We start from the raw sequence: 13,741 nt of genomic DNA on the forward strand, positions 1-13,741 counted from the left end.
TTTGACCAAATGGAACAAAAATGGTAAAAAAGAAAAAAAAAACTTAAATACAAAAGTTATTGTTATATTACACGATGATGAAGTCACCCACTCACATCACTTGTTATGAGGTCTTACTAGTTTTACTTAATATTAACAATGCTGATTCAGCATTGAGAGGTCTAACAATTGTTTCAGTGAAACAGAGGCAATCAGTGAAAATCAAAGGTTTTTGTCTGCTGGCGAAACCTCTAATAAAAGCTGCAGAAACACGGTGAGCTTCTCCAACACACCAGGGCACAGCTTATAATGGATGAAAGGCACGTAGACCAGTACTCCACTGAAAATGAATAAGGTCACATACAGGTATTCTATTTGGGGGTCGTCTATGATGGGTGCCAGCACGAGAAAAACTGCCGCAATGACCACCAGTATGGGGAGTACAATTGGCACCTGCAAAGAGAAAAGGATAAATAATAACACACAGGCTATACCAATCTGCAATCTGTACTATTTCTTTACTTCTCTGAGTTGTGTATTCACATTTGGCTCCAATGTACAATAATACATTAATTAAAATAAGAAATAAAACACATATGGTATGAATGAATGATATCCCACCTTTTGAAGAATATAACATTACAAATACAGCAACACTTTAATCAACTACACAAAAAACGATTTAGTTTTCTTAATTTAGATAAGAGAAATCTGGGATTTGTCCAGAGCTCATTGTGTTTACTTGCTCCCTGGCAAAATAATCTGCTGAAAGGATTGGAAGGCAGTACAGACAAGTACACACATTAAACATACATTAAATTAAACAATTAAAAGTTAATTGCTTTCACAGCTATTTATGTAATTTAGTGTAATAGTGAAGACCCACAAGTGTTTCATCTTTCACACAGTTGTAAATGATAGTTTATGCTGTCATGACTGTAGCCCGTGCTCTTTGCATTTGTTGGACTCACCCTGTATGGTCTGGGGAGCTCTGGTTTCTTGATCTTGAGATACAGGAGTCCAGACAATGTGATTGCATAGAAAAACCAGGCAGTGAAACTGAAAATATCAATACAAATGGCTGTTAGACAAAGACAAAACAGACTGTAACATAAGATATTATACAATGTAAAATATATAAATATACACCATTTTGTAAAATAATCCAAAGCCTAATGCTGCGTTCACATGGAATCAGGCAAGCGGTAGACGGCAAAACCTGCTGGACGGCATGGAGCGGTAAAAAGATTAAATATTTTAACATTGATGCCGTCTACCGTTACCGTCGCCGGTTCTGGCTGCCGTCCTGTTCCGTTTACCGTCCTGCTCCCGTCCACTAAAATGACATGCCGTCTGCTGTCTACCGCTTGGCTGATTCCATGTGAATTCAGCATAAAGAACCATTTCTTATCCTTACCTGAAGAAGTTGACAATACTCTGGAAGTCCCCAGGGATCAATACTAGAAGGGAAACAGTCGTGGTAAAGATGAGTGCTGGAGAAGGAGTCAGTCTATGGACATTGGCCATGGCCAGTATACCTGGCTTTGAGGAAAGGCAAAAAGTAAAGTTTAGTGAACTATAAAAATGTAAAAGTAGTTGCAGTTATTTACCGGTATGCACTTTATCCCTTAGATTATTATGGCATCAGTATGACATAAAAATGGAAAACTCCATAGACCCACATGACGTCAGAAGTTACTCTAGAAACATATATAAACTGACAATAACAATAGTGTGGTTGCCCTGTGGCTAACCACAATAACAAAATAAAATACATACAATGTTACTGTATTTGAGTGTTTTGTTTTGGTACACATGGCCATTTTTGAGCTACTAAAACAAACACAGGGCAAACAGTCAAAACACCAAAATACAGCAAGAGGGCAGTGTTTCTGACCGCGGATATAGAGGGAAATGATCAATAAAAGGTAATAAAATGTATACATTGCTATGTTAAATGGCCTACTATGACTTAAAACGTTTGTCAGAAGCTGCTATACCCCAGTGGTAAAAAATAATGGCGCCAGAAGCAGAGAATGAATGTTTAAGTCTGACCATGTGTCCTTCCCTCGCTGCGACAAAGCACACACGACCACCACTGAAGAATGTCCCGTTCAGAGAACCAAACGCAGATAGCGCTGCAGCCACTGACATGATCCAACCCCAGCTCCCTAGAACTTTGTTCCTGTTAAAAAGAACAAGTGGTGGAAAAAGTTGAGATGTACTGATACCATTTTTATCCTTGCCGATATTGATTTCGATAAGTCAATAGCGAGTACCGATCTGATACCAGTGTGTAATTTAACAATGACACCTGTGTGAAGTGAGGGGCGCTCTTATCATTATATATCACCATACATCATCTCATGAAATGAATTTATGTGATTGGCTAGCCGATATTTGATGGAAATTTGACCTAATTTATCATTTCATTGTCGATGGCAAATATTGAGACGTGTGTGTGTGGACAAAAGCTGTATATAGGAGGGGCTAGCACCCCTCAAAAATCACACCCGTACATCATCATGATGTAACATGTCGATTTGCTCAGACACTATGACGAAAAATTGTCCATTAATTGTCAATGGGAATTTAATCTTTGTGTAGGACAAAAATAGACCCTAAGCCGATTTGCTCACACATATGATGTAAATTCTCCATGCATTGTCAATGGGAATTTAATATTTATGTAGGAAGATAATAGCCGATTTGCTCGTCCACATATGACGTAAATTCTCCATTGTCAATGGGACTTTAATATTTGTGTAAGACGAAAATCTACACTAATAGTTGAATATAGGAGGCCCTCAAAAAATCAAGGACAGCGGTTCTCAAAGTGGGGTCCAGGGACCATCAGTGTAAAATAGCTCGAACCAGTGCTGGTTATTTAGTTAGGACCCACGACAGTGGTGTTCGATACGAACTTAACCGGGATGTGGAAACCTCCAATGAAAAGCTCTATAATTTGCTTGGCCAGATATTCCGTCCTATCCAACTGACTCAGGCCAAAGATATTAGAAGATATTCTGCCCCCTTAAGTCTCTGACTGTAATCCTTTTATACTTTTTAGTTATATGTGTGTCATAATGACAATGCTATCCAATCGCATATGACGATGACACACGTGTACATCCCTATATGGGGTTCCCACATCAATCCGATGTCAGCATTGGATATTTCCATTATCTCCACATATGGGCCATAAATCATCATCATATGTGGAGATCCAAGTGACAGCCTTTTATCCCCATATATGGAGATCCATTTGAGAGCCTTCGCAACAGCCACCCCCAGATTTCCCATGGAAATATGTAAAATATCAAGAAGGCTTGAACAGTTCGCCCATTGCAAGCGTACCTGGCCCTTGGGCCACCCCATCGAAAGCGTACCTGACCCTTGGGCCACCCCATCGAAGGCGTACCTGGCTCTTCGAGCCACCGCATCAAGAGCGTACCTGGCCCTTGGGCCACCCCATCGAAGGCGTACCTGACTCTTCGAGCCACCGCATCAAGATCGTACCTGGCCCTTGGGCCACCCCATCGAAGGCGTACCTGGCTCTTCGAGCCACTGCATCAAGAGCGTACCTGGCCCTTGGGGTGCTACTACCGTACCATGCATGATGACTGTTCGTCTCCGGTTATGCTCATGGTTATTTCTGCAAGAGTGACCGTCCAGCCTCCTTGCTGGACTACTTCGGTCCCTATGAACCTGGACTTCTGGTCTGTCAGCTTGCACTTTCATCTCGATATCCTATCGGTGAACAAAGCCTCTGCCGTCCTCCGACTGCTCCAACATCTATGGGAAGGTTGATATAGCTCCGATGCCCTTGCATCATCATGCTGTCCAGACAATGCTCTCATGATATCCACCAGAGCGTTCCGCTTCCGTCCTCCGACTGCTCCAACATCTATGGGAGGGTTGATATAGCTCCGATGCCCTTGCATCATCATGCTGTTCAGACAATGCTCTCATGATATCGCCACATTGCCACCCCCAGATTTCCCATGGAAATCTGTACCATATCTAGAAGGCTTGAACAGTGGACCCCTCAGGCCACCCCAATACAAGCATACGGAGGCTTGAACAGCAAACGTCAGCCATTCAGGCCACCCCATTGAGGGCATCCAAGCGTCTCGCCAGACCTTCACCAACTGTGTCTTCCTGGTGAACGAGACCCTCGTCGGATGTTGTATCTTGCTGGTGAACGAGACCCTCGTCGGATGTTGTATCTTCCTGGTGAACGAGACCCTCGTCGGGTGTTGTATCTTGCTGGTGAACGAGACCCTCGTCGGATGCTTGTGTCTTCCTGGTGAGCTGGATCCTCGTTGGATGCTGTGTCTTCCTGGTGAGCTGGACCCTCGTCGGATGCTGTGTCTTCCTGGTGAGCTGGACCCTCGTCGGATGCTGTGTCTTCCTGGTGAGCTGAACCCTCGTCGGATGCTGTGACTTCCTGGTGAGCTGGACCCTCGTCGGATGCTGTGTCTTCCTGGTGAGCTGGACCCTCGTCGGATGCTGTGTCTTCCTGGTGAGCTGGACCCTCTTCTCTCTTGCTGCTTCTTCCTGCTCCTCGTCGGCTGCTGCTTCTTCCTGCTCCTCGTCGGCTGCTGCATCTTCCTGCTCCTCGTCGGCTGCTGCATCTTCCTGCTCCTCGTCGGCTGCTGTATCTTCCTGCTCCTCATCGGCTACTGCATCTTCCTGCTTCTCGTCGGCTGCTGCATCTTCCTGCTCCTCGTCGGCTGCTGTATCTTCCTGCTCCTCGTCGGCTGCTGTATCTTCCTGCTCCTCGTCGGCTGCTGTATCTTCCTGCTCCTCTTCGACTGCTGTATCTTCTGCTCCTCGGTAGATTCCGCCATCGGTGGTATATCCATCGTAGTCTTGATGTCCGAGCCTGCTCTGCTGTCCCAAGAATCGATTCCCATGCCGTTTTGAAGATGAACTCTCCTGTCCTACGCCGGGTCCTTCAATCTCTGCTGGACATGGAAATCCCACAACGTCGGGTCCCTGGCATCCAACCAACTGATGCCCAGAACCTCCGGAGCCCACCTGCTCCGAAGGCGAAGTGTGTCCCACCACTTCGGATCCCTGGCATCCAACCAACTGATGCCCAGAACCTCCGGAGCCCACCTGCTCCGAAGGCGAAGTGTGTCCCACCACTTCGGATCCCTGGCATCTAACCAACCGATGTCCAGAACCTCGAAGTGTGTCCCACCACTTCGGGTCCCCGGCATCTAACCAACCGATGTCCAGAACCTCGAAGTGTGTCCCACCACTTCGGGTCCCCGGCATCTAACCAACCGATGTCCAGAACCTCGAAGTGTGTCCCACCACTTCGGGTCCCCGGCATCTAACCAACCGATGTCCAGAACCTCGAAGTGTGTCCCACCACTTCGGGTCCCCGGCATCTAACCAACCGATGTCCAGAACCTCGAAGTGTGTCCCACCACTTCGGGTCCCCGGCATCTAACCAACCGATGTCCAGAACCTCGAAGTGTGTCCCACCACTTCGGGTCCCTGGCATCTAACCAACTGATGCCCAGGACCTCCAGAGCCCATAGACTCTGGAGGCAAACGTCCAGAGCCCGTAGGCCCTGGGCCCAAATGATGATTGTTGAAACTCACCTGCTCCACAAGCTATACCACCTGGTGTTGTGACCTCCTGGCTCCTGGGGAATCCGTCCCACCACCATCCTCTAAGGCCTCCGACATCCTGTTACTGCCGTACGCCCTAATCCGTTCTCGAATGGACCATGTAAAATAGCTCGAACCAGTGCTGGTTATTTAGTTAGGACCCACGACAGTGGTGTTCGATACGAACTTAACCGGGATGTGGAAACCTCCAATGAAAAGCTCTATAATTTGCTTGGCCAGATATTCCGTCCTATCCAACTGACTCAGGCCAAAGATATTAGAAGATATTCTGCCCCCTTAAGTCTCTGACTGTAATCCTTTTATACTTTTTAGTTATATGTGTGTCATAATGACAATGCTATCCAATCGCATATGACGATGACACACGTGTACATCCCTATATGGGGTTCCCACATCAATCCGATGTCAGCATTGGATATTTCCATTATCTCCACATATGGGCCATAAATCATCATCATATGTGGAGATCCAAGTGACAGCCTTTTATCCCCATATATGGAGATCCATTTGAGAGCCTTCGCAACAATCAGGGTTTCTTGAAGGGGTTCCAAATGGACCCTTACAGGTCTGTAACTCTTGAGAGTGTATAAATGGAACACGCCCAGAATTATTTATGAAATTAAAATGTTTTGAGAACCACTGATCTAGCAATAAATAAGTTCCATTAATAAATGTTAAAGTGCAGCTGCAAGTTAGTAAAATAATAACATCAACAAATGGGACAAAACAAATATAAAAGTACTTATTACTGGGCAGAAAACACAAACTGAAAATGGACAAAGCAAAGACTGCTAGTACTACTCTAAAAAGTGAAAAGAGTATCCATAAAGTGACAATGTTATTATGTATTAATGCCTATCAGCTGATTACCCACTTGGGTGTTTAATCTATTTATTAACCTTATTTTATAGGTAGAGAGAGGATGTGGTAGCCACTACTATGCTGTAAATGGGTATTCCACAAGGAGACACTTTATATTTGATGGAGAACTGCCCCCTGGTGGTGCCATGTGTTGGGACATGCAGCTGGTCTGCCTCTAGTAGGGTCTGAAAACTGGAATTTGGCTGGAGGTACTGTTTGAAGTGGTCTGGGAGATGGATACACTGATATTTTGTCTTGTAGGTGAATGCATGTTTGAAGGACATTTATATTGAAGATAGACAGTTAGGGTTGAAAACAGAAGTGTTGACGGATCCCATGGACTAGAATTGGTTGCTATTCTGACATACCTTTTTGTAGTACTGTATATAAAACTGATGGAGGTAAGAAGGACAGGTACTAGCCCACACAATGTTAACAATAAGTTGGGAATGGATATACTAAACTGTAGTATAAGCTTATTAAACAGGCTCTATTTGTAAATTTACAGATTTTCCTGGTGTCCAGGAGAAAGGGGAGTTGTGTCTTACCCCCAGGTAACCGCTACTGCACTGGAGGACATCAGCTCCTTGGGCGTCAGCACTGTCAGGTAGCTCACATTCACCAGGAGATATAACACTGTCACCATGGGAACGGCTATTAGAACGGCTCTGGGAAGGTTCACCTGATCGATGCAGAAAAGAAAGTCACAACTGTAGTTCGTTTACTATATGCTCAGTACGCAGCACACCCCTTTTTAGATGGATAACATGGAATAAATCACTATTATGTAGTAGTTAAATGTTTGTTTATGTTTTGTTGTTGTGTGTGCGTGTTCACAAGTTAAATGTTCTTATACAGAACATACATTAATCAAAACCTAAGTTCAAAGTTCAAGGTTTCTTTATTGTAACATTACAACATTACACAATTGTTTTGTTCTGAATTTCCCTAGACATTGTACTGTAGCAGTAATAACATTTAATAATTAACATATATTAGAACAACAAGGAAATAACACACAAAAAAGAATAATCAGAGAATCAAAGAATAGCAGTAGTATCAAGACATTTTGACCTTTGGTCCTGGTGCTTAGGGTGCTTGGGTGGTACTGTGTGCAAACCAGATCTTTACTCCTAACTTATAAACATCTACATGTATCTGTGCTAAATAGATGAAATCGGTGGTTTTACAAAATATCGGTCTGGCTATTTTCAGTGATGGAAGAAGTAGTACGGTACTCACATTTGTTACTATTTCATTTTCAAACCATTTTAACGTAATCAGTCTTTTGTGAGCACCCATTTCTTTTAAATGGCAGATCTACAAGCTCATAGGGCTGAAGTAGTTATAAATTGGAAATAATCAAACTGTACCCAAGTACAGTATTTGAGTAAATGTTTACTCTACACCACTGGTTATTTTTGGTTTATAGTCTTACCTCTGGTCTCTTCAACTCTTCCACCACATAGTTCAAGTTGTACCAGCCAGCATAGGACCAGAGTCCCTGATAGAAAGCCATCCCTAATGTGCTTACACCCAACTGAGTGCCATCAAAAGCATTTTCAAAGTTCAAATTTTGTGCTATCGTATCCGAACTCTGTGCGAGGCTGACAATCCCTCCGACCACAATTATGATCAAGCCAAACACTTTGGCCACCAAGAACACCACTTGAATTCTGATGGCAACGCGCACATTCAAAACATTGACTGTGGATACAAGCAGTATTGCTCCGACTGCGGTGCACTTCACTATCATTTCAGGGGGTTGGCAGCCCGGGTAAAAGGGTGCTATGACATATTCTGCAAAGCTTAGTGATATCGCGGCAATGCCTGCCGGCCTCACAACCAGCAGGAAGGTGAATGCCGCAAAGAAAGCAGGACACTGGCCATAGATCCGCAATATGTAGATGAAATCCCCACCGGATTCAGAGATGATTGTCCCGATCTCTGCGTAAGAGAGCGCTGCAAACATAGCTACAAGGCCAGAGAGAGCCCAGATCACTAAGCTTGCTCCCGGGCTTCCTACATTCGACAGCACAAACTGTGGAGACATGAATATACCAGATCCTATCATGGTTCCTGCAACCAGAGAGATGCCGCCAGGCAACCCAAATGACCGCTTCATTCTCAGTCGTTCAGGTTCTTTATTGTCAGCCATGGTGGTCAGAAAGCACTTGTGTTCCAGTGACACCGATGGTTTGCAAGAGCGATCGAATCACTCAAAGAAATTAGACTTGTTTGTGTGGCGGGCAGATCAGATATGGCATTGGCAAAAGATGAAACAAAGATAGTGTGTGTCAATCTGTCACTAGGTGTGAGTAAATATTAACTTTTACACAATTGTTTGTTGTATTGTTAGTTAAAGATTGATACATTACCCCCAACTCATATACAGTACTGCACATAGTATGACTATGCAGCTGCAGCTGCAGTTGTTTTGTATTCCATTATTTTACTCCGTTATTTGGGCACCATGCAAGTTTATTATACAGTTCAGTTCAGAACTAGCATAAGTATTCAGTGTCTTAAGCTGGTCATTAACTACTAAGATATCATATGAGTTATTGTGATTGAATCCAGTATATCTACTACTACTATAGCATTATGAATAGCAAATGCTGAATTTCCCACCTCTGGATTTTTCAGCTCTTCTGTAACATAAAACAGAGTATTCCATCCATCATAGGACCACAGGCCCTGGTAAAAGGCGATCCCAATAGTACTGACACCAACATTCGTTCCCTCAAAGGAATCCTCAAAGTTCTCCGTGTGGCCTTTGAAAAGCATCACTATGCCTCCCAGTATAATCCCCGATAGTGACAGCAGCTTGATGCCCATGCAAAACACCTGGATGAATGTTGCCAAACGGACGTTCAGACAGTTGATGATGGTCAGCAACATGATGGTTCCTGCAGCCACACACTTCACCACCAGCTCAGAGGGAGGGCACCCGCCATAAAATGGTGCCACGACGTATTCGGCAAAGCTCAGTGCTATTCCCGTGGCACTGGCGGGCCTCATGACAATGATGAAGCTTAGCACGAACATGAAGGCGACCACTTTCCCTGAAGTGCGCAGTATGTAGATGTAATCCCCTCCGGATTCGGGGATGACGGTGCCTAGCTCAACATAGCAGAGGGCACCCCCTATGGCTATCAGTCCACAGCAAGCCCAGATCACAAGGCTGGCCCCGGGGCTGCCGATGGTCGACAGCACAGTCTGGGGGGATATGAAGATTCCCGATCCCATCATGGTGCCGGCAATGAATGACACGGCTCCAATAATCCCCACTTCTCTCTTAAGGTTGAGTTTCTGTGTGCCATGGTCCATTCTGCAACTGTTCTATTCTATTTCTTCACCCCTTTGATCCAGTGTGTACGATGACAAGGAGTATCTAGTGAGCCTGTTAATTATTGCAGTATTGACACTTGGGTACAAGGACGTGGAGGACATGCGGCTGTTGTTAAATACTTCAGATCCCTTCAGTCTCAGTGAAGAGACTTTAGTGTACAGTAGATTCCTTCAAGGTGCAACACAAGGGGATAAAATGATCCAGGAACCATTAGAATTAAACAGGGTTCAGCCTTGAGCAGCTGTCCAAGTGACCCTTGAACACAAGCCTCCCTCTTGTCTTGTATTTTACGGTTAGGCCAGATTGTAAAACTGTAAAAACAATTTTATTATCCAAAGTCCAATGAAATGCGATTGACTCCTAATACTTTGTTTACTCTAAAGATGATTTATCAGAAAGGAGGACATACATTACAAGCTATGTTGCTCATTGAGATTGCAATAGTGCATCCAGCTATGTCAGCCTATACACATTTCAAAACTCCAATCAAGACAAATCAAGTGACGTTTACCATAGGTGAACATCAACAATGACAAGAATTGGCAGTAAAAATGCACCAATGCTTTTTACATCCTATAGTAATAGGCTAAGCATATCTTTGTTGTCATCTAACATTCCTAATTAAACTAATTATTTGGGGTTTTAAAGTGGTCTACGTGTCAAAGTGTCCCTGACTCCCTGAGCAGACATGTAACCCCTAACTGCTCCCTGAGGTGCTGCCCACTGCTCCTGACGGGATGGGTTAATATTACCACATTAGGCGTGCAGACCAAATAATAATCATTATAATTTATATATTGCAACAACACCAACACCACCGACACTACACAACACAACCTATTACTACTACCTGTTGTCTTACTGCAAGAACATCTATTCTCACTGCATGACATAATGAGCCATTTGCACACAATTAACCATTTATTTAAACTGTGTTTATGGGTTAAAAAAGAAAACAGACCATTTCTTTGCAGTCTCCATATATTCACCCTATTATTTTGAATAAAATAATAATGAATAATAATAATAATAATAATAATAACTAAAAAAAGTGCCCTTCTGGGCACAGGTCTCTGTGTGTGTGTGTGTGTGTGTGTGTGTGTGTGTGTGTGTGTGTGTGTGTGTGTGTGTGTGTGTGTGTGTGTGTGTGTGTGTGTGTGTGTGTGTGTGTGTGTGTGTGTGTGTGTGTGTGTGTGTGTGTGTGTGTGTGTGGCGCGACTTGGCCTGTTGTAGCGCTGATTTGAAAACTGTCAAGTGACATTGCGTTGAGGAGCTGTGACGATGTGTACAAAGCGGGTTACTCTTGAAAAAGGAGCCAATCGTATAGCCAATCAGGTTGGATTATGAGAAATCAAACAAACCCGTCTTGATCACATGACTATGGAGAACATGTGTACCGATTTGCGTGAAATTTAAAGGAGTAATATTAGAAAATGTGTTTTAAATATGTCGGCCTCCTGGTGGCGCTATAAAGAGCAGATGTGAAACATTCCATGCAAAGGTTTATCCTTGGCCTCTAGGGAGTGTGCATAAAAAGTTTTACACAGTTAGAGGTAAAAACACTAATCAGCCAGTTATAGTGCCACCATGAGGCTGAGTTGAAAATGTTCCAATGGCATTTCTTCCTCGGCCTAGTGGGAATGTGCGTGCACAATTTCATGGAAATCACACAATGTGTTCATGATTTGTGGCATTTTGTTTGAAACTGAGCACTCCTGCAAATTTTGGAATCCAATCTTAGCCAATCAGGATGGAGTCTGAACAATCTGAAAGACCTGTTTCGTTGAATGGCTCTAGAGAGACTGTGTACCAATTTGCGTGATGTTTGGACAAAATCTGTAGGTGTACTGTCCAAAAAATAGTTGTGCACAAAGCGGCCTCCTGGTGGCGCTATAAGAGGCCAATGTGAAAACCTTTGGGCAGAGGTTCAGCTGTGGCATTCAGGGAGTGTGTGTGGAGAGTGTGGCTGCGATCAAGCCAACGGTGCCGGAGATTAGCTGTCTACGGACGGACACATGGACACACGGATGGACACACACACGGACGGACACACACACGGACGGACGGACGGACGGAGTGCAAAACATACTCTCTCCCCATGCCTTCGGCCTGGTGGAGACAATAAACAAATGTAGCTTTGTCTCAATCTGTTCTTCCCATTCCCAGATGTGTGTGATGTTTATGACTACTAGATTTCAAACAAGATTTGGTTTCAATTAAACCACCGTCTAGTGGCAAGCGTTGTCTATAATTTAAAGATAGCCCTCTTCGACCAAACGTTTTTAATGTTCATACAAAGTTAGGGAACTACACTGATCGTTTGTTGTGCATTTTCTTCCGTTTGGGTGCTCCATTGACCTAGCACACACACACACACACACACCTAAACACACACAGCCCCCCCCTTGTCTTATTTGAATGTATGGATGTATTATGTAGTAGGCTATAGCTAGATGTTAGGTGGGGAACAGATCAACATAACATAACCTCCTGTGACCTGTCTTTCTATTTACCTCTGGGCGTTTCAGCTCTTCTGTCACATAATTCAGATTGTTCCATCCATCATAGGACCACAGTCCCTGGTAGAAAGCAACCCCAATTGGACTGATGCCCAAGTTTGTGTTGGCGAAGGAGTCATCAAAGTTGTCTGTGTGTCCCTTGATAAGCATCACCACGCCTCCTATAACAATTAGCACGAGAGCCAGGACCTTGGCTATCATGAAAAACACTTGGACCGACATTGCAAAGCGCACGTTCAAGCAGTTCACCGCGGCCAGCACGATGATCGCAGCTGCGGCCACGCACTTCACCACCTGCACCGGCGGGGTGCAGCCCGAATAGAACGGGGCCACCACATACTGAGCAAAACTCAGCGAGATGCCAGCGACACTCGCCGGTCGCACAAACACCACAGAAGTGAAAATCAGCATGAAGGCAAGGACTGGACCCGACGTCCTGAGGATGTAGATGTATTCTCCTCCCGACTCTCGAATGACGGTACCCAGCTCCGCGTAACAGAGCGAGCCCATGATGGCCAGCAGGCCGCAGCATGCCCAGATCACCAGGCTGGCACCGGGGCTGCCGATGTTCAACAGCACGGACTGGGGAGACATGAAAATGCCCGAGCCGATCATCGTCCCCGCGATGAGGGACACGGCTCCAACCACCCCCACCTCGCGCTTCAGTTGAAGCTTCTCCGTCTTACTGCCGTCCATTGTCAACAGTTAACAGTCGCCTGTACACGCCTTTAAGCTCCTGCCTCCTGGCCAAGAATGTGAAGTGTGAAATCTGCTGTCCAAATCTGCTGTCCAAAGTCACTCCGTCAAATTTTAGTTAATAATTATACATGTGGTGAATCTTGACTACAGCAACAATGCACACAGCCTGTCACTCAGTGAAACGAAAAAGGCCCTAAAAGTGTCATAAGGTTACCCAACTGTTATATAAACCACTTCATTAAATTAAGTAGGCAATAAAACCTGCTCAACTGGTTGACCAAAGAGATCCGCACTCCGCAGGTCAGTCTGTGTTTCTCAAATAGGAGTATAGTACCCCTATTGATCAATTATTGACATTTTATTTACAGTTTGCAGAATGGGTATACATTACACTACTATAGTATATACACTACTATACAGAAGAATAAAGCCAGAAAAAGCACCAAGACTTGTTTAGATAAGGGTCCTCCAAGGGGTACTTTGAGTGAGGTACTATATATGTACTGTCTGACGTCAGTGTATGTTGATCTCCATATGTGCATTTGACATGAGGCATCGAAGTCCCACCGAGTGACCGATCCACCCACCCATTATTAGACCATGTAATATAGGTTAGAAGGCAGTTACCCTTACTGGACTACCTTTCCTTCATTCAGTCATTATCATTTTAAAGTCATCATTT

General features: G+C 44.4%; 1 protein-coding gene across 1 annotated transcript; it reads right to left on the reverse strand.

The window, feature by feature from the left end:
- Positions 1-201: 201 nt before the first annotated feature.
- Positions 202-13,056, reverse strand: LOC306942885 (b(0,+)-type amino acid transporter 1; the record flags this gene model as incomplete). The annotated part of the gene is made up of 6 exons (XM_079529048.1): positions 202-432; positions 951-1,038; positions 1,397-1,521; positions 2,035-2,164; positions 7,038-7,171; positions 12,355-13,056. The coding sequence occupies 6 exons, from the start codon at positions 13,054-13,056 to the stop codon at positions 202-204; spliced, it is 1,410 nt and encodes a 469-aa protein (XP_079385174.1).
- Between the last annotated feature and the right edge of the window lie 685 nt (positions 13,057-13,741).

The sequence above is a fragment of the Electrona antarctica genome (assembly GCF_951216825.1).
Source record: "Electrona antarctica genome assembly, chromosome: 18".
Classification (NCBI taxonomy): Eukaryota; Metazoa; Chordata; class Actinopteri; order Myctophiformes; family Myctophidae; genus Electrona; species Electrona antarctica.